Genomic DNA, 26,732 nt, shown 5'->3' with positions numbered 1-26,732 from the left:
TTTGATTTCTGGACCACGTTTCCATACCCTCAGTGCGCGTTTGTGTTCTTTTGTGGCAGTGCCAGCTCAGCCACATTTACTGGAAAGTAACTTTCTGACCCTGTCCTGGCAAGGCAGGTAACTAGATGATGCCTACAGCCCCCCCCCCAGCCCCCCTCCCGCTATATTAACCCTTGCTGTTCGTTCCTTTGGCATCCATTTGCCCAGGGCTAACGATGGCACACAAGCAGGACTGCTCAACAAACTAGGAGGCGAATTGCTCGCAGAGCTGTTTTGGCCATAACTCCCTGACGAGATGCCCTTGCCCTGAACGACAAGCGCTTTCCCAGTTTGAGCCATTTTCTTTTAAAACCAACTAGACCGAGCCCCCCAGCGTGCTCGCAGCGCGGGCCCCGCTGGGGCCAGCGGGGAGCTGCTGCTGCCCGGTACGCCGGCACCCCCCCGGGCTTCCCGACAGCTGCCCGAGTGCTCTGCGGGGGGCGCAGCGCCGCCGCCACCCGCCGGGCCTCTCGCTGCCCCCGGCCCCGCTCGGCAGCGCCGCGGCCGAGCACCGCGCGGGAGCCACCGGGCACCGCGGGGCAGGAAGTGACGTCACTCGCGCTGGACTCGCGCTGGACACGCGCCGGAGCAGACCCCGCCCCCGCCAGCAGAGCCCGCGCTGAGGGAGGCGCTGTCCGCCGCTGCCGCGCTGAGGAGCAGCCTGTGCGCTCGGCTTCCCGCCCTCTGGTGGTTCGCTCTGTAGAAAACCGTACCGGGCCGCTGCCCGGGGCCCCGATCCCCCGTCCCTGCCCCGGGGGCCCCCCGATCCCCCGATGCCCAGCCCCGGGACCCCCGATCCCCCTGCCCCGGGGTCCCCCGATCCCCCGATGCCCAGCCCCGGGACCCCCGATCCCCCGGTTCTGCCCGGGGCCTGCCGCAGCCCGCCGCGTGCCTCCCGCCGTCTCTTCCCTGAGGCGGGACCGTGCCGCGGGATGAAGAGGTTTTTCGGGTTCGGGAGGAAGAAGAAGGGGCGGCCGGCAGCGGCCGGCAGCTCCGCCAAGCCCTTCCCCACCGGTGCCTACGAGCTCCGGCTGAAGGACCTGGGCAAGCTGCACCGTGCGGCCGCCCGTGGCGACCTGGGTCAGGTGCGGCAGAGACTGAAGAAATACGGCATCGACGAGCGGGACACGGCGGAGCGGTAAGCGGCGGGGGGCAGCAGCGCCGGGCGGTGCTGGGGCGGGGTGTGGGGGGGTTGCGGGCAGCGCCGGCACCCGCAGGTGCAGCTGCAGCCACCGGCAGCTCAAGGGCGCTGGGAGCCAACGGCAGCGTCGCTGCGGGGAGCCTCAGCCTGGGCGGGGAGCCAGGGCTGTGCTGCCAGGAGCCCTTGGAGTCGGCCGAGCATCCCCCGTCTTGTCCCGGTCTTGCCCCGGCCCCCTCCGTGCCCTCGTTCCCGGGGGTGTTGCCTTGCCTGGGGGCGCAGGAGCGGCAGGGGGCCGGCAGCAGCCTGGCCAGGGCGGGTTGCAGAAGGAGCCTCAGGGCCATTCTCCAGGCACGCTTGGAAGGCAGAGTGCATGCACCTCGGAGGCCTCAGCGTGTGGGGTTAGTAGTTGAGCTGAGCAAGCTGCACTGCCTCAGCTGGGAGTAAAAGAGGGGTAAGCACTGCGTTTAGGAAAGGGTAAATGTGCTGTGTATTGGTGCTGTGTGGACGGTTGCCCGATGTGCCTTTTGTGACTCTGATGTTGCAGCCAAAGCAACATCAGTCTGATTTTAGGTGGCAGTTACTTTGCTGTTTGCTCTGTGGCCTTGGTACAGCTAATTAGTGCCTTGGATTGGAAAATCTGGGCAGTGCCATGCAGAGGAAGCTGCTGCTTCTGGCAGGTGTTAGGATGTGTGCTTTTGAGTCGAGCACAGCAAGTACTTGGCAGTTGTATCTTAAGGAGAAGCCCTGGGCTGCAGCATAGCTCCTCATGATCCACCGTAAGCCTAAGGGAATCAGCTGAAGGTTTTGGGTCTTGTATGTGTTGAGCTGTTAATGCCTTTTCTGAAAAGACTCTGAGTCAAAACATCCATGACATTCAGAGGAGATGCTGGTTTAATCAGAGTACTTCAGTATCCTGGGCTGTCTTTTCTGAAGACTGGACTTTTGCCAGCCAGCTAGCTTATTGCCCTGAAAACACCTGGAACTGTCTAGATTTGTAGGAAAAGCAATGAAGAATGCAGTCCGTCAGCACGTGGGCTGTGTGCCTGAGTGTTGCCAGCCAGTATTAGTTTATGCAGCTGGAGGGTGGGTGATGCTGGCTAAGGTGGCTCGAGTGCACTTTTGTGCATACTTAAGCTGCCAGAGTCAAGGTGCTCGATGGCATTTATGGAAATAGTTCTGAAAGTCTCTCTCTTTTTCTTCTTACTGCCTTCCCATTCACTGTGGCTGATTCAGTCATCAGTCAGTCACCAGCTCTTAGCAGACCCTGGTATGAAATTGAGCTAGTTTTTGTGTTTCAAGCTCATCTTGTCTAGAAAGCTTTGTTTCCTCTGGAAAGGTTTCCTTCTGTGTGCCAGGCTATTGTATTGTCAGTGTTATAACAGGACAAATAAAGTCACAAACTGTAAAAAAACCAAGCCGGGGGGGGGGGGGGGGGGGGGGGGGGGAGGGGAGAAAAGGCAGTGTACTATGATGAGCACTGTGGTGGTTTTGCCATGATAATGCCCAGTGCTGAAAAGCTGCTGAAAAGCGTGGCTGAGAGCAATTCAGTGGACAGAGCCTGCCTGCTTGCTGCAGCCACTGCCCTCTCTACCAGCCATGAGGGTTGCAAGGCCACCTGTGCCCTCTTAGTGCTTGTGGGTGTGATGTTTGTTGTGAGTGACCACTGGATACAGCTGCATTTCAGGGCTTCATAGTGTTGGAAGACTTGGTATCATTGGAAATAGAGGTGTAGAATAGGAAATAATGCAAAGTAACGGCAAAAATGTGTGCATTGGTTGTATGAATATCTCAGGTTTGCTCCTCAGGATTTCCAAAAGCAAAATCCTGCACCAGGAGCATGGCAAGTATCACACATACAAGTTCCTTCCATAAAGTGGGTCCTGTAGCCCATAAGACCTCCCGAAAGTGTGCTTGATGCAGCATCAGTTAGGAGCAGGCAGCTTTCAGAGGTGGTCTAGCAAAACCCTCAGCCTCACTGACAGAGACGGGCAAAAGTCAGCACAGAGTTGGAAGCACTGCAGGCACAATGCCAGCTAGTCATGGATCCTGGGTCAGAGCTCATCGCTAAGGGAGATTTACCCTGTCAGCTGCCTGTCAGACTGAACTCCAGCGCTTTTCATTGCTTGGCTTGTAGCTGCTGGGTTGTCGGCTCAAGGGCCATTCAAAGTGCGTACTGCCAACCTGCTGTTTCCCAGTGGGGTTGTTTCGTGGCTGCTCAGCATCAGCAGTTCTCTTCTACTCTGTAGGTGATCAGCGTAGCAGCAGGAGCAGGAACAGAATCTGGGCAGTGTCCCCAGGGCTGGGTGGCAGAAGAACTTTGGTGTTACTGGAGGCCTCTTGCAGGGACAGGCAACCCTGAACACTGGTGTTCTCTGCCAGCCTGTTCCCTGAGTGGATCTTCTGTGGAGCACAGCAGGCCTTGCTCCAAGCAGAGCCGTCTCCTGTTGACAGACTGAGAGGCTTGGTTGAGGAGGACAGCAACAAGTCCACAAGTTTTCTGAAGGCTTTTCTGTTTGCAGAGCTGATAGTGACTACTTCACGTCTGTCATGCTTCCTAGTGGTTGGTAGTAGCAGCTTTCAGATGATTGTGGACTCCTTCATAACCAGTCCTGGTTAGCTTTCAGATAATCTCAGTCAGTCATTTCTTCAGAGATGAAGAATCCTGCATGTTTACATGGAAATTTCTCAAAAAGTGGTGGTAGTTGCTCTTGAGCTACTCCTCTGTCAATGCTCCAGTCTGTTCCCTGTCTGTAGCAAGACATTACAAATTCTTTGAAGTTTTCTGTATTTCTCTCATCCTCATCTTTGTTGCAGTGGAGGAGGATGTCAGCTGCCCTGTAACAAGTATCTGTGTTACAGATTACTGTGTTTCTGCATCACCTGCCACTGCATTTGTGTACCTCTCCCTTTCCATTCCCACTTAGCCAGGGAGCTGTTGTGCTCCTGTCTCAGCAAGGTACCAAAACAATTGCAAGACTAGTTGAGCTTTCCTAAATACAGAGAAGGACCTACCTGCAGTGATGTGGTTCAGAACCAGTGCTGGTGTTCCCCTCAGTTCTTGAGGAACTGTGGGATTGTTACTGCATCACCTTCAAGGGAGGAAGGTCCCAGCTGTTTTCTAGCTTGTCTTCTGCTCTGTTGGGACAGGTGTCCTGCAGAGCAGCAGGTGCTTTGCTTTTGCACAGAGTGAAGCTTGTGCTGATTTGTGCCTCTGATTTAGGGGGAAACACATGCAAGGACTTTCTGGGCAATTTCTTTCAGTATAAGTAGGCTGGTTAGTTGACATCAGACCTAAGATGTTCCGTAGTTTGAAGGAGTGTTTTGGTTTTTGTTGTTGTTGTTGGTTGTTTTTTTTTTTCCCTCTGGCAAGGCTTTAACTTGAAGAAAAGAGTTTCATTTTCTTATGCTGGTCATGTATTATGGAAACACAGTATTCCCTCCCTGGAGAGGACTTCCTCTGTAGTAGGCTTATTATGACTATTGTAGTTATACATATCTGAAGGATCAGGTATTACTTTCCTGTACTCAGGATTACAGTGTTCTGTCTGGTTTGCTGCATGTTATGGGGGGCACTTTGGTGCAAGTGAGTACTTGGTTTTGTTGCAGTAGTAAGCAAGCTAGAGAAAAAGCAGAAATTCTTGAAGTGCAGGGAAACGCTAATACTCTTTGTATAAAGCCCATCTACATCTCTGATACTTCTGGCACATGAATAATTACAGAACTTAGAGGGTTGCTTGCCATAGTTCTCAGATTCCCAAACTCTGGTCTTTTTTGCTGCACCACAGGTGTAGTCCTGCTGGAGGCAGTGACTAACACCTGGGCACAGGAATCTGTGCAGATTAAGTTCTAGAGTGAAGGAAATGGCACCTTACTAAGCAGATGCTGCGGAGGGGTTTTGCTGGCCAGTCTCGGGTGTTTGGTGCACAACTGCTGTTACTGGTAACGGAATGAGAAATCATTTCTTAAGCTTGCTTTGTGCAAAGTGAAACTTGTGGTCATATCAATTTATCAGAGCCTGAAATTATTTCTCTAGTTGTCTGTTTGTGCTAATTTAATATGTTTAATTTTTAGGACACCTCTGCATCTTGCTTCTGCGAATGGCCATGTGAATGTTGTTACATATCTTGTAGAAAACAAGTGTAAACTAAATCTTTCTGACAGTGATAACAGATCGCCGCTGATGAAGGTATGTGGAATATGTTATGCTCTTTCAAGTGGGGCTTGTCAACTGTGCATTAAATGAGAGGTGGCTGGTAGGATTCTTTACACAGCTCTGCGTAGAAGCATGCATCTGGTAATCAGCGTGGAATAGGCATATGTTAGCTCAGCTTTGAAGGTGCTCTTATTTTCCAGCATTGGGAAGCTGCGGCAATTGTAACAGAGTCCTGGAAGTTCTTCCTTTTCTGTGTGTTGTTCCCAGGCAGTACAGTGCCAGCAAGAAGAATGTGTAGCTATTCTGCTGGAGCACGGTGCCAACCCACACCTGGCAGATGCTGACGGCAACACTGCCCTTCACCTTGCTGTCCGATCTCCTAATACAACTGTAGCGGGGCTGTTACTTGAGCATAATGCCAATATTGATGCTCGGAATAAGGTAAATTTTTGTGTTTGTTGAAGAAGCTCTTTCAAAAAGTTGTATTAGTCTTTCTCTTGTAGGGTTGGTTTTTTTTTTTTACTTTTATTTTTAAATGTATTTATCTGCCCTTTCAGGAGGGAAACACTCCGCTTATTCTTGCTATCTCTGAACATCATGAAGATATAGCAGAGTTTCTTCTGCAGAGAGGAGCTGATGTGCATGCTCGAGATCACTGTGAAAGGTGAGTGGTTTGTCAAAACTCTGCATGGGTCTCTTTAGTATTCTTTAGGTTGGATTAATCAGAGGCATGAGAGTGAGCTCTGAAAAAAACCCGGGGAGCCACATAGCAGCTATTTCTGTGTGACTTGTGAAAGAACATCTGCACTTGGCTGTTGTCATACCTCAGTGGGTGCTTTCCTCGTAGAGGATTACAAGAAGGCATTGTCTGTGGTGGCCCTTCTGGCAGGAAACATGCTGGTAGCTCAGCAGCACTGCCTCAATGTGAAAAAACATCTCCTGCATAGTGGCATAGTTTGTATGTGAGTGTTGTCTATGTGGAAGCTTTGTCTGAAGATTGAAGGTTTGGTTGTTTTGACTCCCTCTTGCATTTTATAGTTGCTCTTAATATTTAATGAAAACTGCTTTTTCTTTTGCTCATTCAGTAAAGAGTAAAGTAGTTTTTGAGAGCAAATAGGAATAAAAATAATTACAGTGTCTGTGTCAAATGATCTACTTCATAACATATTTTTGGTGTTTCAGAACCCCACTTATGACTGCAGCATCTGGTGGACAGCTTAATTTAATAAAAGTTCTTCTTCGATATGGTGCTGATCTTTTCCATAAAGACACTAACGGATGGACAGCTGAGGATTATGCTGTTACTCATGGATATTCTAGGTAAATTTTTGACTTTATTGTTAGAATAGGTTGTCAGCTGTCAGTGTGGCTTTTGAATGTTTTTGGTAATAGCAGCACGGTTTAATGGTGTGTTGAAAGCTGTCCTGAAGCTGTGCTCAGTGACGTCTTCTGATACGTATCGTTCCCTGTGTCTAGTATTAATCTGGATGTTGAAGAAAATTTCCACCCTGAATTGTCTGTAGATTTTAAGTTTTGATGCTAAACTTGCACCTGCCCAGTACAAGCTCTAAAACATGTCTGTATCCTACAGTTACCCAGAGGTAGAACGTGGCAAACTGAAATGCATGTCAGTCCTCTCCTCAGACCAGCACCATTGTCCTTACTGACTTCCACTACAATGAGCAGGAACTACCATCCTTTTGTTTCAGAGATCTAACATATCCCTTTGTTAAAGTCTTAAGCAGTTTCACCCCTCTTATGGATAGCTTTGTACCTGTGCGTATCCCTTCTCTGAGGTGGTTATGTGTGCTTAACAGCTAAGCTGAAAATACTGTGCCGAGCGGGAGCTAATAGCTTCGTAGGTGTGGATATGCACCTCTAGAGTGAACATGACTGTAGTGAATATTGAAGTAGGTAGTAGTCGTGCAGTAAGTTCTGTGTGTATTACTCTCAGTGAATGCATACAAGTATATGAATTCATACGGCTATGAATACGTGTAGGGTGGATAAGTGGCTGTTAACTGTTCTATTAAACTGTATAAGCAAGTATGTGGTTGTTTTTACCAAATATGTTTCTTCTCTTTCCCTATATAGTCTTTGTAAACAACTGGTGGCATACGCATTCCGGGGAGACAGAGACGAAGGTGGTGCACAAGGCGACACAGTACCTGGCATTCCTCACCGGGCCAGAGCTGCTGGCTTGACGTTGGGTGCACCTGCTGTGGACAGAGGAGGTAGGATCTTTAATCACGCAGGAGCTCACGAGGAAAATCACTGTGGCCTTTCCTTTAGGGGGTTTGTGTTGTCAGCGCTCACTGTGTTTGCCGTTGACTTTAGTGGAGGCATCAGGTGGGGTAGCGCAAGAAGCTTTGTGAATATGCTGACTTGTTGCTGGTTGGAGGTGCTTCTTGTCAGGGGTGAAGGCAGCTGCGGTTTGTGTGCTACGGGGCCACTTACCGGGTTGTTGCGTTCTGCCTGCCAGATTGCCCATCTGTACAGGTTTTCATACAGAGAGAGAAGGGGGACAGGGAAGGAACTAGGTGAGAGTGGTTTTGGTTTTGGGGTGTGTACTTGTACCTGTAGATGGCCATTCAGATTGTGAAAACGAATTGCAAAAGCAGTAGGTTCGTCCTGAGTAGTTGTTCATCTTCCTGTAGTTGGGAAGCAACAGATGAGTTAGCAGGACTGTACATGTCTTGTTGATATCCACTGAGTTTGTGCAGTGGTGTTTTAATATTAATAGTTTCACCTGCACTAAGCTGCTTTTAGTGAGTTATCTTATTTCTTAGCATCAGTTACGATTGTTTCTGTGTAGGTGCTGTAGAGACACACTTAGGAAAAATCGTCTTGGAAAAGTCACTTTGTTAGAAACAACAATGCAACTTCTGTGTGTACTGTATCTTCATGGACGTAGTTTGATTTCCAGTAAAAATAAATAACACTTTTACTTCCAGTAATTTTATGAAATAAATGTTAAAAAGTCCACATTAACCTGTGATCCAGAAAAACAATTGAATTGCCTTGTTATCAAAAAATCAGCTCCTTCAGTGAGTTTATTTTAAATTTAAAAGAAAACAACCGCTCCTTAATTTTTAAGATCCAGTCTATGCTTATGAGCTCATATAGCCCTAGAGGAATCTTAGAAAACTAATCTTTTAATATAGAACGAACTGTCTTGTACTTTACATCTCAGGCCCTACAGTGGGAAGTTCTATCCTTTCTGTTTTTTTTAAGGGTGTTACATCAGAACTTTGCGGCAAATGGGCAGCAGACAGTGTTCAAACACAGTTTATTACTCCTTTTATTTAAATATCCCGTGTTTTGCTCATATTTCATGACATATTTTTCCGAATTCACTTTTCCCAGATAGGGGAATTTAATTTAGAGCCAAACTTTGTTCCTTTGACTTAGGACTAGTTATTTTGATCTAGTCAGCGATGTGTAAAGTTTCTTGATAGACTGAAGGAAGATGCAGAGGTTTTTATATTTTATTTTATTTTTGGAAAGGGCTTGGTACAGGTAGTTTAATCAAGAAAATGTTGCTTTTACCCAAACAGCACTCTGTGGCTGCCTCCTGTGCACGTAGATAATTGCTGTGGTACCACATTGTGATGACTGACAGGCCTGGGTTATTTTAAAATATGTGGCTTGAAGAATAATACTGTTGTGTGATTCCAAAATTAATATGCCCTCAGGGAAATATGGGTTCTTGAACCAAGTAATTTTCTCAGTTCCTTGAAGACAGTAATACTACTAGCATAAGTCCACAATGTTATGGGAAATCCTCACTTGAAGAGGCCTAGTAAGTGTGAAGAGCATATTTATGTGGGTTAAGGACTTGGGAGGAGAAAGAGTGTGCTGTGGTCTCAAGCTGTTTATAGTAGGGCTTGTTTTTCTTGAGTAGTATGAATCTTTTTCTTCTTGTGCTCAGTCTCCTAGAAAATGACCCCAGCCTGTTGAGTGAGAGGGATTAGTAGCATGCAGGGAACACTTGGTGGCATTGATTCTGCAGTCTCTTGCTTGCACACACAAAGCACAGGTCCTGCATCCTGAGTCCCTTTGATAGGCTGCAGTAAAAGCTTTGAAGCCCCTGTTAGAGGAGAAGCTAGACTGATCTTGAGACAACGCAGGAATACCCACTTTGAATTCTTTGTTTTAATCTTGCTCTTCATTCCTGTTTTTCTGGGATCTTCAATGTAGTCCTTATTCCTTTTGCACTTGTTGAACATTCTTCAAAATACTCGCTTCTAGTGAGCAAGTCGGTATATTTAAGAGGTTGGCTCATGCTTATTTGAGTGTTTACTTTTTGTCAGAACATGAACCTTTTTGTTGATTGCAGACAGACTTGCAAAAACCTCTAAATGAATGGCTTCCACCTCTAGCATATCAAAAGACAGACTTTTCAGATTTGAAGTTGGAATTTCTTTGGCAAAAAGTAATTACGCATTTTTTCTAAAAGCGAGGGTTCAGATTTCTAGTATGTCTTCAGTGGCAGCTTTTTTTAGCTGCTGCACTGCATATTGGTGTATTGTTCCTACAGAAACCATTGGTTTTTCGTCTTAGAGCTCTTGGAAAAGAAACGAGTGCTTCAGTGTGCTTTATATCTGCTGTATCACCTTTTAAGAAAATTGAGAAATGGAGAAGGAATGAGAAACAATCTTGAGGTCCTTTTTTTAACTCTTACATGTGTGTTTTTGATAGGAGTCCTCTTGCCACATCCATTCCATGTATTTGTGGTAACATCAATATAAGCAGGACTCCCTGTTGCTCTGAGGCAAATGTTATGGCCTTGTCACAAAGACATTTGGTGTTGGGTAGCTGCAATAACAACCACACCATTCATTGATATAAAAAATCAAATTTTACTAAGTAGGATGGGTAGAGCAGGCGGATGGTGATTTATATTCTAAAGCTTCTGTTCCACAACACATAGACACGCGTACACACACAAGCACACATGCATGACACTCACACCAGTCAGTGCACCCGTTCTGGTCCAGTTGTGGCCTGCCCTGTAGCCCTGGGGGAACAGGGTATTCACTCTGACTGCTTGTCAAGCCTGCGTTCTGGCTGGTGGCATAGCTTCTCTATGTGAACAGTTCAGCATGGTCAAATCAATATATGCAGGGCTTTTACCTTCAGACTGAGGTAGGAGGGGGCTGTGTTTGCATCAGGCACCATCTGACACAGCTGGCTAGTGTATCTCCAAAGTTTGTTGGCACCTACAGATTTTTGGGATGCTTAGACGGAGGGATTTTAAGTGTGCCGTACGTATAAAACACTCTACAAATATGAAGGAATTGCATTGGCAGTCAGTGCTGGGCAAGGACTATTCAAGCTGAGAGAAATACAAAGTTGGCAGTACAGTAAACTGCCAAGAATCTGTTTCGGTGTTTCAAAATATTGGAATATAGGTATTCTACAATGGAGCAAGTAAATTAAGTTACATTGTTTGACACTGTCCCTTAAGAGTAGAGTTCTGTAGGTTGTGATAGGTTTGGCTTCTACTTCTTGTAACTGTAGAGTAGGCTGACGGTCACAGTACATTCTCCCATTGCTACAGCTTTGTTAATGTACTGGTTAGGTTTTCCAGATTTCTGGGAATTCACATTTATTCTGGTGTCCTTGTTTGGTCTGTCCTTGACACGCCTTTCCCTAAACGGATATAGGAATGCCACAATCTCCTAGCCAGACATCAAGAACAGGAAAACCAAAGAAAGGTATTCTATACAGTAGCATTTCAACTATGGAACATGTTGTGTGATGTACAAATACTAACACACCTGTGATGTTTATTATCTTGGAGGTCTCTATTCTGATGGTTTTGGTTTTATAAATTAGGTTTGAGAGCAGGCTTTGGGCGCTTTTGTTTGCGTGTTTTGCATGGGTCCTTTATTACTGAATTGAGTGATAGCTTTGTGTCATTAGTGATAGAAGAGCATTTTTTTTTAATATTATTTACTGTTACTCCAAAATGAAAATGGACTTCAATTAAAGTAGAAACAAGTGATCCCTAGATACTACTTTTCTAGATCCCATTTCTACAGTAGGGCATCAAGATCTGTCTGAAAACTATCTCATAAACTTTCTCTCTTGCTTTTTAAAGGAGAATGGGAACTGGTTTTGATCATTGCTTAAAGTTACTATCCATGGAAAGCAAAAGTTCAGATAACTTACTCAACATGATATGCCCTTTGTTTTCTTTTCCTTTTAATGATTTTGTCTAAGACCTCGGTTTGGCTGTCATCATACAACTTTATGGAAGGCCGCCAATCTCCTATTTATAAGCAACTTCATTTTGTGATGATAGTTAACGAGAACTAATTATCGAGGAATTGAGGAATGCTGAAATGGATACGATGTGGAGGTTCTATTTGTTGTTTTTTTTCCTTTCTGTCCTGGGAATTGAAGAGGCCTTTTATTTCATCTTAGTTGTTGGTAATTGAGAGGTTTTCGCACTCTTCAGGCTGGATTCCTAGAGTTCAGGTTTCTTTAGTACGTCAGTGGTGTGCTAGAGTGCGCTGTCGTTGAGTTTGCAACATGTGCATCTGGGCCACGCTGCCATTCAGAGGGATCTTGACAAGCTGGGTAAATGGACTGTCAGGCCTGTCTTAACAGAATTCAACAAGGGCAGATGCCAAGTCCTGCACATGGAAAGGAACAACCGTTTGCTACAGCACGTGCTGGAGCTGCCTGGCTGGAGAGCTGCTTTGCTGGGAATAGCCAGAGGGTCTTGGCAGAAAGTGAGCTGAGAATGAGCCAGCAGGGTGCCCTGCCGGCTGAGAAGGTTAACGGTGTCCTGGGCTGTATGAAGAGCAGCATAGCCAGGGGACTGAGGAAGGGGATTGTACGCTGCTACCTGGCAGTCCCTGGGTTGTGTCCAGCTCCCTGGGTATAATTTTGAGGCCCCAGTGCAAGAGAGAGTGGTCTTTCATCCGTGAGCGAGTTCAGTGGAGGGCCATCAAACTTTGCCAGGAGCAGGACTACTTGCCTTTTGGGGAGAGACTGGGGGAACTGGGCTTGTTCAGTGTAGAGAGGAGATGACTTTGAAGGGGACCCAGTAGCAGCTTCCAGTACGTGTATGGAGAAGACAGAGACAGGTGCCTCCCAGTGGTGCGTCACATGAAGCAAAGGTACAAGAGGCATAAATGGAAACAAGAATTTCTAATGGAATGTGGGCAGCTTCACCATGGTGAGAACAGTAAAACAGAGAGGTTGTGCAGTCTCCCTCCTTGAATGGTTCAAGATCAGAGTGGAAAAAGCCCTATGCAGCCTCATCTGACCTCAGAGCTGAGTCCGCTTTGAGGAGGCGGTTGGCTGAGAGACTTGCCGAGGTCCCTTGTGACCTGATTTATCCTGTGATCCTGTGTGCAAGTTGCTGTCTTAACATGGATGAAAGCTTGGAGCGTAGTATAGATTGCCCTGGTTACGCCTGTCTTGCCTGTTGAATACCCTTTTTGGTACAGCATAGAGAACTGCTGGGGATTTTTCTGCCTGAGGATAGGCATTAGATCTTGGTTATGCTTTTTGATGTTTTTTACCTTTTCAGGATAACCTGTAAGTGGGTAGAGCACCAGCTAGTATAGTATATAAACCAGTAAAATCTCTGTCAACAGTGTGTGCTTGTGTGTGCAGTATGAGTACTTCAGCAGTTCATTTATTTACTGTCTTGCTAAAGCACCAGTATTTTGTTAACTGTTTATTAACACAGCATATTCATGCTATGCTGGGGTTTTTTTTAGTTTAGAGGTAGTTCTTAAACTTTTAGGTATAAAAGTTCAAAGGAGATATAACTCTAGTCTTTTTTGTTTTGTCAATTCAGTGTGACTTGAAAAAGCAGTTGTTTGGAAATGCATGCATTCATTCATGCTGTCTTACGTTAAGTTGACTCCCCAAAGTTTCATTCTGCTATGACATGTAGAGTTGTCCAGGTTAAATGTTTGTATGTGCTGGTTGATTTTTAGCATGCCAAATCTAATTTCAACATGTCAATTCGTGTTTGCACAGCAATAGATGACTTGTCGCAAGGAGACTCAATCAGGTAAGACTTTAAACATACCCAGCACATACCTGAGGAATGATTGGAGAGACACAGTACTCATTTTGCTTTACTTTTTAAGAAGCTTGGAGAAAGAGGGGAGTGATGTCAGTTGGCATACTTCTGAGGAAGAACTCGATTTTTCTCCCAAGGTATGGTGTACTTACAGTAAATGTCCTATAAAAATAAGTGATCTGAAGGCAAGTTTTCTGGGGGATTGAAAGAAACTACAGTTCTAGCCAATATTGTTTTCTCCTTAGAAGCACTCTCTGACCTGCCAGCCTTTCTTCTGCTGTGAGTTTTTCCTAAAAGACCTGTAGCTGTGGCAGATCATGCAGTAGATTTGTGGTTTGAGGCAAAAGAGCCATAGGCGATGAGATAAACCACCACAGTTTTGTTTGTTCTTGGTCATTTGAGTCGGATTTTAAGTTTATAAGTTACTAATATAACCTTTTCTGTTCTTCCCCAAACACTGTTAATGTTTCCTGTAAATTTTGTGATAGAATCCTAACTGATAAAGGGCACTTTTTAATGAAGAGGTACTGAAATCCTTCATCACCTAGTTCTCCTTTCCTCCTCATCAGGTTACTCAAGAGTGCTCAGTGGATGAGTTACTCAAATGGGTCATCTTTTTTTCTTCTATTGAGATGGCATTCTGTGCTTGCATGTAATCTCACACTGCATGTTTTCCCTCTTTTTTTGAATGCTTAGGCAGTATTCTTTTTGTCAGCTACAAGCTCTCAGGCCTGCTTTTTTTGCTAGTGTTCTGAAGAATTATTAACTTCTGCAGTGATGTGTGGAGCATCTGTTCTGTTGCTCTGGGATTCTGCAGCGACGAGGAACCGGTGTTCTAGTTCAACCTACTCTGTAATACCAGAGGTGCAAGCATGTTTAGTTTTAACATGATTTCATTTTCTTGCACTGATTTAAATATAAATTATGCATTTTTTGGGCATGTTTTTGAAATTTCAGGATATTCTGGTAAGTGTACTTGCAGGGACTAATTAATGCATTAAACCTAGGGTTCTTAACAGTTACTTCCCTTGTGCACACTTGCAAGTAAGCATCCAGAAGCTGCGATCTTAAATATAACTGAATTTTACTGAAGTACTACAAATACTAAACCCAGATTTTTAGAACTGCTATGCATGTAACCATAGTTTTGGAAACAATTTTCAGAAGGGTGCCTGCATGGTATTTTGGGGGTGAAATACTCACTGAATTGCATATGTGAGGAGTGTTTTTGTAGTTAGAAGTATAGGATGGAGCCAACACCTGACCACTATCAAAAGGACAGCCTGATTACATTTAGTGTTCAAGATTTGATGTGACCAAAGGATTTGTTGTTGTCGTTAGTGTTCTAAAAAAAAAAAAAATAATTTATTTACAGAAGCTGCAGAAGCCAAATTTGACACTGTTAATGAATGTTTCCCAGCAGTTCAGGAAAAACAGTAAGCTATTTGGAAAAGATTGCATAGTATACTAATATATAAAAGTAGATTTGCTAAGTAGTTTCTTAAACAATTCTTTTCCTTTAGTAAATGAGAAAAGTAGCATTTTGAAAACACAGCACTTGGTCACTTCAGAAAAAATAAGTCATGTTGTTAAAATGAAGGTATTAATCCCCTCCTAAGCCTTTGTCCCTGGCCAAGTCCTTCCTCCATCCTGCCCATCCTTGACTTGGTTCCTTTTCCAGACATTCCCAGATTACTCCATTCATCTGGTAACATGCCTGTTGCCATTTACATAACTCCTTTTGTTGTTTTGACATAACTGCCATGTCTCCAAAGACGGTGAATAATGAAGTATCTTGCAAGTCGGTACCAAAGCAAACTGTCTTTCAAACTCTAAATAATTTGCAAGATAAACAAGAAAGTTGGAACAAGAAAAGCACGATTCAGGCGAAGTTTCACAGAAATGATGACTCCCTTTTTGCAGAATCTAAGATGACAAACTGGAAAAAAGAGACACCTCAGCTTCTCTCAGATAGTTGTGGTCTTAAGGAGAAAAAGTCAAGCTTCAGTAATGGCTTTGAAAGTGATAATAGTTCTTTGTCAGCAGGAAAAAAACCCAAGGCTTGAAAGTCAAAGACAAACTCTGTCTTTCTTGAACATGTAGATGATGAAGATACAGAAGAAGAGCAATGTGAAGTAGATAATAAAGTCTGTGAAGCACTGAAACAAGAAGGTGAACACTTGTGCTTGAATAGGCATGAAGAAAATGTAAGAGCAGCATTTCACTCAGGCACCAAAGTAAGTTATATAAGGATGATTCAATCACAAAGGTATTTTCTAAGGGTAATAAAGGTAAGAACCAAAAGGTAAACTGGATTTCTGTTGATATTTCACGTATATCCATCTTTTGATCATCCTTTTTTTTATATTAGAAAATGCCTTTACTCCTAACCAAAGCAGTTTCTTAGGTATAAGAATAATATTGGGCAGTATTTTCGATATTATTTTATTGGTTGCAGTGGTTTTGCAGGAAAACAAATAGGCAGTATAATTTTTCTGAAATAAATTCATTTTTTCTCAGTTGTATGTACAGTTTTTATCTGTCAAGATTTATTGCCATTTAGTAAAATACCTGGTGTGATGGCTGAAAGTGAGGAACCAAAAAGTTTGAGTAAGATTGAGAGCAGGAAGTTAGTGATTTTCCTGGAGCAAAGTAGAGGAAAAGGAGTGTGTTCCAAAACAATGTAACTGAAATGAAAGCTAGAGTTAGGCTGACATGAAGAATTGCTTCTCCAGAGCTTTGCAGAGCCAGGGCTAATGACTTAGGGCTAATGTCATTGCTGTCTCCTCAGAGATTCCCATGGAAAAACTGAAGGCCTTGTAAAACAAAGCTCAACAAAGTTTCCCTGTTGTCTTACACAGGAAAAGCATTTTTAAAGTTGTCAATGGGTGGCTAAGAAGGTGCTTGCTTCTGCTATTTCCAGCTGTTTGGTCAATCTCTTTTAGGAAAAATCACCTGAACAGGAAGAAGAGGAGAAGGAGCAGGAAAAGGAAGACACAGGTGAAGAGCTACAAAGTGCAGTTGTTGAGGGTGTGAAAAACTCTATTTGTAATGATAGCCATCAAGTCCACAGTGCTTCCAAAGACAACACTGGTGAGAGAAGTGAGTTAGTGAATACTGATCCCAGTTCTTCCTCTATAAATATTAATGCACAGTAAATGAACTGAAATGGTGATTGACTTCTGAAACAGTAAGCTTTTCCCTTGCCTGTGAACCCTAGTGGGCATTGGCAAGGAGGAAAGTAGCTTTTGTTCCTTTTCATTCGTTCCTGAAGAACAAATTGTGGCCTTGGATTCCAAACGATGCTACATGGAGCAGGTGTCATTCTTGGTTTTGTTGCTGTGTTCTCCCTGAAGCGATCAGACCAAAACGCACAGTTGAAAAAGAGGAGGATTAGAGAGTCTTGGGTGTGACAGTAGTATTCCCCTTTCTGGCAGACCGTACTGTCAGACTGAAAAGTTGTGGTTGCTCTTGGCTGAAGCCTGGGAAAGATTTGAGTCAATCTGAGAGAAAGCTGTTCTGTTCCAGTGCCTCACCTTGTCCAGTTTTAAAACGTAGAAAGTCTCTCCAGTGCCACGCTTGAGTGTGCTCGAAAGCATTGCCATGTCAGTCAGGGCTGAGCACTCTGGTACTCACCTCAGGTCTTGGAGCAGGAGGAGAAGGCACACTTTCCACTGTGTGTCTCCAGAGAATAGAGTGGTGTGGTAGATGTTACCAGAGCGTGTGTAGCTGCTGATCAAATGCTACAGAGCGGGCCTGGCAGAACCTGCTGTATTCCAGGTGTTGTGCCTATACATGCTCTTCTGTCTGTGCATTTTGCCATAAGCCTGCATTTGGCACAGTGTGAGTAGTCCTAGCTGAGGCTGGAACCAGCAGTTCCCCTCTGCTAGGACGGGTGCCCTCACTGGTCTCTAGCTCCTTTCCCGTTTTTTGTGTGCATGTCTCCACAAGAGTGAATCCTGAATCAGTTTTACCTAATGGACTAGCTTAAAACAGAGAAATGAAGATAGTTTAATCTGGCCAGGAACCTACTGAGACTGAGCCTTGCGTGTGTCTGGTAGAGAAGAGATTCGGATGTTAGCCCCCTGAGATAGAGACAAGTTGTGTGTTTGGGGTGAGTTTTTGGGCTGTGAGCCTCTCCTCTTTTTAAATGGCAATGCTTAGCTGTCTACCTTCTGGGAAGGTGCAGGGTAAAAACTGCTAGTCAAGGAAGGTCTTTTCTGGTAGTGCTACAAAAGGAGCATTGTTTCTTGGTGATTTTAGCGTGAAGATGTGTCGGGTGGTGTTTCTATGGTACTTCTTGTACAGTGGATGGTGGTAGTCAATGGCAATTTCTGGAGCTGTGGACTGGAGAGCAGGTGACCTAAACTCTGTATGCCACAGGGCTGCAGCGTGCTGGAGCCTTTTCCAGAGTGTGACCCAAACACGTCTTCAGTGCTGCTTGTAGCTGTGTCAGCTGTTGTGCATAGCCATCTTCTGCTGGAGAGGTGGCGATCCAAAGGAGGTACCATGATGTTGTGCGCTGGGTGTGAAGAAACCCTTGAATTCAACACTCACTCCTTAGTTTGTCCTCAGCAACAGAACCGCTGTGCATCTTTTGGGCGCAGGGGTGATGGGGAAAAGCAGAGTGAAATAGAAGGGCTCAGTGTCTCACCTCTTACTGCCTTTGTAGGTGCCCTGACTGCAGTGGGAGCAGAGGAAGAGGAAGATGCTGAATCTCCCTGGGATTCTGAGGTATTTCCCGTGAAGGACACCGGGGTTCCCAGTGGGGCGGGGGTGGGGAGCGAGATCCAGAAGCACTCGGAGCTTGGGCCCTGCCGCGGCTGAGGCTTATTTCCCCTTCTCCTGGTTCTGCTGTATGTTTGTAACTGGGGGCCCTTGAAATACTTGTGCTGTGTGCTAGCTGTTCAGCGAGGCTTGGGATGAAGGTAGGTCGAGCTAATGGTTTGGGTCTCATGGCAACTGGCCCTTGGAGTTGGGTTTCTGGTACAGTATTGCGGCAGTGAAGTTTCTTGCTGCTTAAAATAGTCTGAGCTCCTCACGGGGGCTGGCGGGATTGTTGCTTTTTCACCACACAACTCTATTCCGCTGACGTGTTCAGTGGTTGCCCTTAGGGTCTGCAGCCTAGATGATGAGCTGCTTCGGAAAAGAGCCTTTCTACCGTTTTGGCCCTTTTTGAGAGTAGCGTTCAACAGAAATACCACACGTGCTGGCTGTGTTTGCCCTTTTAGTTCTTCCTGTCTGTGGGAATGGGTTAGAAGAAAGCGGGCAGAGTCTGTAGCTTACCCCCTCTGACTTTTCTTGTGAGGAAGAAGGAACTCTTCCCCATCTCCTTCTTAAAAATACAAGGCTAAAATATTATTGGGGGGGTTTAGGTAGCCTTGGTTTCTGTAAGCTTTGTCTTGCTCGTCTTTGTTCAGCCCAAATAGTCTTTGTTCAACCCTTGCAACTGGGAGTAGCAATGTGTTCGCTCCCCACTGCAGGACGTGTGCCTGGGGAACATCAGCACAAATTTGAGTACCGGGTACCAGTTCAGTCTGAAAGTTGGGTCCCCCCCAGACCTGCAGTTACAACCCACAGCTCGAGTTACCGTGTTAATTCTCTCTTGCAGCTGTGCAGTTTGCCAACGTGACAGACTAGTTTAGATGAGTTGTGAGGTTTTTGCCTAAGATCTGAAAACACACAAGTCTGCTGTGATTTTCCAATATACTGTGTCTTGACGTGCCCTTTCCAAGGGGCTGATCAAAGGCTTTTGTGATTCCGTGCTGTGCAAGTTGGCTTAGCTGGAACATTTTGCATAGAAATGAGTTGAGAATTTGTACCGATGCTCACGCCCGTGTTTTATGCTCTACAGACAGATTCTGAAAGTCCGGAAGAAGGATCACCTGGTGTGTTGCTTCCAGCTGCAGACAGACACGGAGCACGCTCACGGATTGTTTCAGGGGAGCGCCACACTGGTAACTTCGTGGTGGACTAAATGTTTGTCTGTAAACACGTACAGGCTGAAGTGAGCTTTTACCGATGTCTGCCTTAGGAATGCACTTACGGTGTGGGTGCGCGCTATAGCAATGAAGTGCTTAGTATTTGTTAATTAACACCAGCTATCACGGCGCTTGCTGGCAAGTTGTAAAGGAAGTTACCTTGTTTGCGTTACGTGTGCCCTTTGGATGTGTTTGTATCTCTTTGGGTTCGGGTTCTTGTGGCATAGTGCTGAAAGTGTATGTGGTTTAGGGCTGACCTGTCTGAACACCTAAACATTCTTGGATGATAATGTAGCAGGAGAAAGGTATGATCTGGCTAAGCATTTTTCCCCCCCGCCTTAATTTTTTTATACCTTTCTGTTATGCTTTGCCTAGGAGCTAAAATGTGACTAAAAGTTCAGGGTTTCTGCCTGTACTTTGTGACGCTGTCTCTTGAGCATCTGCAGTGTAGAATGGCAGGGAAGTTTTGCTGTTGGGGTAGAACTCTCATCTGAAGGATTTCTTTTTATTAAATGGTCAGTCCTGCTTGTAGTGTAAGTACAATAGAATAGCTGAAGAAGCTAATCCAGTTTTAGTTTAGTAAGCTGGAAGCAAAACTTTAAAAGCTCTTGGGAGTTTGTAAATCTACTTGTCGAGTAGTTGTCATGAAAGTCTGCTTTGTATGAATCTACTAAGATGAGTTTAAAATCAGTGCAAAAATAAAGGGGGATAAAAGGTGACTATGATAATCTTGCTAAGGTATTTCCATACTGCTAGACCACCAAGTTTCCTGAAATCAAATGCTGTTTGTTTTTTAATTATTTTTTTAAATACAAAAGTTTTGCTATGGAGCCATTCTTAATAACATTCCATACGCTTCTTTCATGAAAGGACTCAAACTGTTAAGATGACTAAAGCAGAGGACTTGAGAAATATAGGTGGGCCAGTAGATTGTGTGGGTTTGTAAGTGATTTAATGTTGGAAAAAAATCTTAAAAAAAATGAAACTATTTGGAACTGTGCTATAAATGCAGATTACAACCAATTGTAATTTGGGTTTTTTCTTTCCTTGCAAGCTGAACCAGAACAACCTGATAAGAACTAGTTTGATTCTTCCTCATTGAATGATGTGTATGAGATTTCTATGTCTGCACCCATGTTTTCTCTGTCCTATCGATGGAAAGGAAAATATCCCTCAACATCACGGTCATAGAGCTGTTATTTTATATAATTTGTAGTGTTATTTTATGGTAATTCATTACAGCAGACCAGCTTTGGCTTTTGAAATAATCTTTGTAGAAAGCAGGATTCAGCTCCTCAAAATAAGTATTCTGATCTTGTTTTGTTAACAAGCAAATCCTTATTGCTGCCTATGGATTGTCCTAGTTCTGTGAGTATTATTTCTTAAATCCAAGGTGCATGATGGGAAGCGTGCATTGTCCATTTCTTGTATACTGATACAAATGCTGGATGATGAGGTAAATTGAATGTTAAGTATCGCAGTCTCGATGAAATAATGCTTGCAACTAATACTTAGTTGTAGAAACTACTGATGTTGAATGGAGTAAAAATTTTATGAATTAAATAAAAATTAAATAAAATAACACTTTCTAAAACATTTTTCACTTCCAGGCTTTTTGGAGAAACCCAACAATTCCCAGGTAAGTATTTGTTCATGTCAGACTGACTACTTGTTCTGCTCATTAAATATTATAGAGTTACTTTAAGTGTGATTTTTTTTTTTTGTCATTGGATTGTCTTTCATAGCTGAAGGCCCCTGAATCTGTTTTGGAAAGGAATGAAACCTCTCCTAACAAAAAGCAACAGAAATCAGGTAATGTTCACTTCATGTGGTTCTGGGTTTAGCTTCATAGCCTTTCTAGATAGGAGTATTTATTAAAGCATCTGATTTGTTTTGCAGATCTATTGGAGGAATTTGGCTTAGGAGATGCAGAAGGTGTTGAAGGTATTCATAACAATCTCTTTGTAGCGTTCTTTTATGGACAGACACTTTGTACTTGCCATTTTCTTTCTAATACGAAATGAATGGCTCTAGCAAGGCATCCCGGGAGCAGAAGGTCTACTGAAATATACCTCTGTGTATGTGTTTGCTCCCTCCACTAGTCTGCTGTTCAGCACTGTCCATACCCTTCCGTGATGTACGCTTCCTACACCGTACTTGCTGTCATCTTCCCTTTTCAGGCAGTCCTGAAGTCTGCTTTTCTTTCAGTTTCGCACCCCCCCCCCCTTCCTGATTTTCCTGGTTCTCTGAGCATGTGCTGTGGCTGATTCCAGGCTAGGGATCTGCAGGCTAGGCTGTCCAGGAGCTGCAGGTGAGCCACAAAGGGTAATTCTTGGGCTCGTGCCGTAGCTGTAGTTTTCAGGAATTATTACTTGCCTGGCTTTTCTCTACCTGCCTGGCAGTTGTTTTGAAACATGTACAAACACATTCCTCTGAGGCTTCCCTCTCTTGTATCATGGAAAATGACCAGCAGGCTCAGAGGCAGGGGAAGGAAGTGAGGAAGAGAGACAAGATGGGAGGAAATTAGTGTCAGCGTGTTTCAGGAATTCTCTTTTCTTCGGAAACAAGGCTAAAGTTGAGGCGGCTAGCTGGTCGGCTATGTATTGGAGAGAGGATATGCAACCTTAATGGGTTTTTAATGTCTTTGTTCTGAGGTTTATTGATTTGTATAGTTGATAATTTGTGTTGTATTTTGTATTAATCACACTTGTTAATCAGATGAGAAACAATTTGCCACTCAGGTTTTAGAGTTTCTACAATTGGCTATTGACAATATAAACCAGAGAGAGGTGAACAGATATGTAGACAAGTAAGTGGACTTGTAACTTCTAAGTATAGAATACAAATAGTTCCAAGTTCTTTGGCATCTTCGCTTTAGGGGAAGAAAAAAAAAGTGTTGTTGTTCTTTTGACAATAATAGAGATGCAACTTCTCTCTAGAAGTATCTCCCTCCTTCTCCTCTCGCTCTTCTCCCTTTCATGTGTTTGCAATGGGTAAGCAACAGGTCCCCTTTTGCCCTTTATTTTGCAGTGACAGTGTTCTGGTAAGACACACAGATATTTGTTAGAGGTTGTTCAGTTAAAACATGAGTTTTGGTTATGTCTGTATTCCACAGTAATGTGGAGTGTAGCCCCATAATGGACCAGTACGTTACAATTTTACAAACACAGAAAGGAAAGGTTGCCTTTTCATGGCTCGTTTCATGTCAGCTGTTTTTCCTGTGTGGCTTTATTCATTTGCATCATGCTGGTTTTTACCCATATGTTATCTTGAAGGTCAGGTGCTAAGAAGTAGATGTAAAAATTTCTTTCTTTCAAACATTTTATGTTTGGATTTGGGTTTAAGGAATTTAGGTTGCTTCAGCAAAGCATCGTGATTCCTGCAGCACAAATACTTCTGACTCTAAAGGGGTTGAATGCCATCCTTGACAACTTGATTTCATAAATCTGGAGAACAGGTACAGTATCTTGCATAATTAAATATCCAATGAGAGATGGAATTTCCTATTCTATTTACTTTGTTACTGACTCATAGGAATACATTCTTAAAATTATTTTTGAGTCAAAATAAAATAGCGGTGTTCTCATGTTTTCTGTATAGCAAAGTAGCTGCTGTCCACTGTAATCTGCAAAAAGTCGTTATGTACATTATGTACAATTTATGAGGAGGGAAGTCTCAGAATAGAGTGGAGAGGTAAAGACTAATTGGAAAGAACTACGATGACTAGAAGTCATCTTTCAATGCTAGCTAGAGAGCAGACAGAGTAAAAGGTGGGGGAATGACAGGCAAAAATACTGGATTCTGGTTTACCCTGTGAATTTTTTATATACATTTTTTTGAATGACGGGCTCTTCAGAAGCCTTGGAGTAGGGTTCTTCCAGTGTTTTAACTAAGAATTTCTCCCTGTGCTAAAAGTGAAGAACTCTTGACAATGAGGAGTCATCCTCTTTCACAGTGTTGACAGAAGCCAGTAACACAGAAAATAGACTCATGAATTACTGCTCCAAGAAAAGAAGAAATTTTACTTGCAACAGCTAATGGGAGAAGTCCTTAGCTTTTTAGTTGATGTTTTTTGAGTTATTTTTCCAGTGGTTGGAAAAATAATTACTGACTCGAGTTACCGACGCGATGAGAACTGGAATTTTGCAGGTAGAAGAACACTGTAGCCTTTCATCTTTCCTGCTTCTTCCTTGTTCTGTACCCATCATACAGAAATGTCAAGATTGATTAAACCCTATGGAAAAGGATTCTTAGGGGCTCCAATGTTATTAAAATCTTACCTAAAAAGGGAGACTTCAGACTCAAATAGCTGCTGCGGAAATCTTTCCTGTTGACCGTGAATGGCAAGGCTGAACAGGAGTTAGGGTTGCTTTTCATTCTAGCAGCATGGCACCTAATTTTGAAGTGACTGCACTCTGAAACAGAATCCAAAAGACGAAGACACCTACGTACTCTGAACAGAGAATGTGACTTGCATCCTTAGAAGGGCAGTACAAAACTCTGGGTGCTCGCAGGTCTGCTTTTATCCCGTTTTCAGGCAGATACAGTTGACCAGAAAAGCTTATTCAGTCTGTGTTGTGCAGACAGGAGAGGTGTCACAGCTCTCCTGCATCCACAAAATATCTAAGTCTATCTTCTAAGCAAAATTGTGGTGCCCATGTTACATGATGGGAGTGATGGCGCGTATCAAATTGCATGGTAGGAAGCTGCCTGCATTTTTCTGTTTGTGACCTGAGTGAACATTGGTGAAGTGACAGAAGAAGTCTGGTAAGCGTACCTTCATGGAAGGAGAGTAGGAGCAGCCCCGTCTGTCTGACCGACTGACCACCCGCTGCTGTACGTGGGTGGAGAGGCTTCTAGGAGTAGCACATAGAAAATGAAAGTTTGTAAAAGGAGTCACCTACAGGAGAAAATGCCAAGAGTGAGGTTGGCCTTGTGACTCATAAATAGTGGACCCTTTTGTACTTTTATGATTTTGTCTATGTTCTTCCTGTCTTGCTCGCTTTTCTTGTGGGAAGAATGTTGTGTCCCTCTCCAGCAGCGAAGCTTTGTGTATTGAAAGGCTATTAGGTAGAAGCCGTAGGATTATGGAGCAGGAAAGGAGATGCAGAGTGATTAAGGTGAAAAGAATCCATCTCTGGTTTTAGATGCCATACTTGACCTGCTGGGACTTGTTTCTTTCTGAATACTTGTTCCTTCAAAATGTTCAGTGTGCCTTCCACACAAACAATACAATGAGTTGCTGCTTCTCAGTTGTGTCTGGAACTATCTGGAGTCCAGTTCTCAGATATAACAGAGATTCAAGGTAGGCACCCCATAATGGGGAGCCCAGACTGAGTGAGTGCCTGCTTCCGAGGAGTTTGTGACCTGTCCAGTATTACGTAGAAATTCTGAGAGAGGAAAGGATGGAATCCAGTTTTCAACAGTAAAAACATCCGGATCATGGGTTATTTCTCCACATTTCACAAGCCTGTCTTTCATTCAGTGGCCTGTCCATGTCTTCTGGAACAGATGGGGCAGCAGTTTGACTGAAATACTCTGTCTAGATCCATGTCTAGAGACACATTTGTGTCGTGCAAGGAATAAAGCTGGGGTCTTCAAGATTTCAAGCCTGTGACTTTGTTGTTCATGATTTTCTGTGCACAACACATAGGGAAACTGAAATTGCTGGAGGAATACTGTGTGGCACACAGTGTGTCAGAGATACAGAGGTGTATATCTACGTATGAGAGAGAGACGTTATGCATGTTTAAGAAACAGGAATGGCCTCTTTGTGCCCATATGTAGTGATTTTCAGCAAATTTCCCTTATACATTAAAAAGTAGAATGCCTTGGAAGAAAGGGATTCACCCAGATGCATCTTAAATCTGTATTATGATAATTTTGTCTCGGAGTGCACAAATTTGAGGGGATTTATTTTATGTTAAGATTTTTGTCACAAGTAGGATGATTCAAGATGCACTCTAGGTGTAAATAAGTAGTATTAAGTCATGCTGGTTATAAAAATGTATGGGTTTTCACTGCAGGTGAGAACTCGGGGTCTACTTTTCATATGTCATCATCAGCTGAAAAAGACGATGTGAAGGATGCCATTGAATATTATGGGGTGCAGGTATGTAAGCCCAAATATTTTGGATTACAGTCTGATTCAGTAAGTTGTATTATACACTAAGGTAAAGAAAACGTACCAGTCTGTGAATATTGCTGAAGAGAGAGTCCTGTAGGTGAAGGCTGCGTTACAGTCTGAAGGAGAGTTGGATACAGTCGTCTTATGGTGGGGTAAAATCCTTGTCACTATGTCGGATGCTTGCTGTTACACTGATTTGTTTTCAGTTGGTTTGCTTAATTTTTGAGGGGTGTTTTTCCTCTTGTGCACTGCTGAGAAGCAGTGCAGGCAAATGCGGGTTTTTTTGCCTGTGCAAAACGCATGTTCAAGTGAAGAGGGAGATTTGTCTATAATACGCTGATCTGTTTGATGAAACACGCCGGTCTTCCTCTTTGTAAGACAAAGATCAAAGAGAACGCCTTGAAATGTGGTGACCTTTCTGATGCTTCCCAAGCCTCTGCAAAATGTGCTCTTGTTTGGCCACGTGAAGTGTTTGAAAAGGGTTTTCTCGGAGGGTATCCTAGAGGGGAATAAGGCAGGCGTCCTGCTTGTGTTGGGTGTGCGGGGCAGGGCTGCACAGCGGGGTCTGGCGTCCTCTGGAACACCCGAAGGGACAGCGTAGCAAATGATTTCCACCCCACAGCCGGGCATCACGAGAGAGGGACGTGCCTAATTCTAGCAGGCAAAGCGCAGGACTTAAGCCTGTTGCAAGGTGGTAGTAGTTGGCCAGTGAGCTTGGGAAGGGGGAGGGTGAGACAGGTGGTGTCTGGCTGAGGTGCTCCTTCCCTCTTGTGAGCGGAGGGGTCTTTGCCGCGGGAGAACAGGGCCTGGCTGACGAGAGGAGCGCGAGGAGCATGACGGTCTCAGCCCGCTGGGACACCAAGGCTGCAGGCCCTCTTCAGGAGGCACCACGAGGGGAAGGGGCGTGTGGGCAGGACTGTGACACGGGGCAGAAGCAGTTGGAGCTGTTGAGAAACAGAGCGTGGGGACAGGGACTTGAGGGGGCTGGGTAGGGTTAAGGCGTGGTGCGGTTTTCCTGTGAGCTTGGGTTCCTGATTCCTGGGATGAGGGCAGGAGCAGGCAGGTTTCCCTAATAAATCCTTTCCTTTGCACCTTGGAGTGGAATTCATTATTTCTGAAGCTTGGGTGAAGAAATAATCCTCCCTTAGCCAGTTCTCTGTGTGGTGAACGGTAAGAAGCTTGTCATGTTCATTCCCGTTGGGTTAGCTTAGGTGGCCGGGGACTGTACAATGCCAGAC

At 44.4% G+C, this 26,732-nt stretch overlaps 2 protein-coding genes across 2 annotated transcripts; both read left to right on the top strand.

Moving 5' to 3' along the window:
- Positions 1–812: 812 nt before the first annotated feature.
- On the top strand, positions 813–16,281 carry LOC308058134 (uncharacterized protein; the record flags this gene model as incomplete). The annotated part of the gene is made up of 2 exons (XM_080412121.1): positions 813–1,177; positions 15,490–16,281. 2 exons carry the CDS (start codon positions 813–815, stop codon positions 15,491–15,493), a joined length of 369 nt encoding a protein of 122 aa, XP_080268247.1. The 3' UTR covers positions 15,494–16,281.
- A 1,602-nt stretch (positions 16,282–17,883) lies between these two features.
- Positions 17,884–26,732, top strand: LOC308058143 (uncharacterized protein). The gene is made up of 5 exons (XM_080412131.1): positions 17,884–19,343; positions 20,978–21,006; positions 21,113–21,179; positions 21,267–21,311; positions 25,394–26,732. Exons 1-5 carry the CDS (start codon positions 19,211–19,213, stop codon positions 25,537–25,539), a joined length of 420 nt encoding a protein of 139 aa, XP_080268257.1. The 5' UTR covers positions 17,884–19,210; the 3' UTR covers positions 25,540–26,732.

This window comes from Falco punctatus (assembly GCF_963210335.1).
Source record: "Falco punctatus genome assembly, contig: scaffold_25, whole genome shotgun sequence".
Lineage (NCBI taxonomy): Eukaryota > Metazoa > Chordata > Aves > Falconiformes > Falconidae > Falco > Falco punctatus.
Note: the sequence above shows the minus strand (reverse complement) of the source record. Positions and strands in the feature narration are given on the sequence as shown.

Bases quoted from the DNA above. Each gene is read 5' to 3' on its own strand.
- LOC308058143 (XM_080412131.1), top strand. From the start codon at position 19,211: ATGCTCACGCCCGTGTTTTATGCTCTACAGACAGATTCTGAAAGTCCG. The intron at 19,344-20,977 runs GTAACTTCGTGG...TTTCACTTCCAG, and splicing joins TTCAGGGGAGCGCCACACTG to GCTTTTTGGAGAAACCCAAC. The intron at 21,180-21,266 runs GTAATGTTCACT...TTTGTTTTGCAG, and splicing joins CAAAAAGCAACAGAAATCAG to ATCTATTGGAGGAATTTGGC.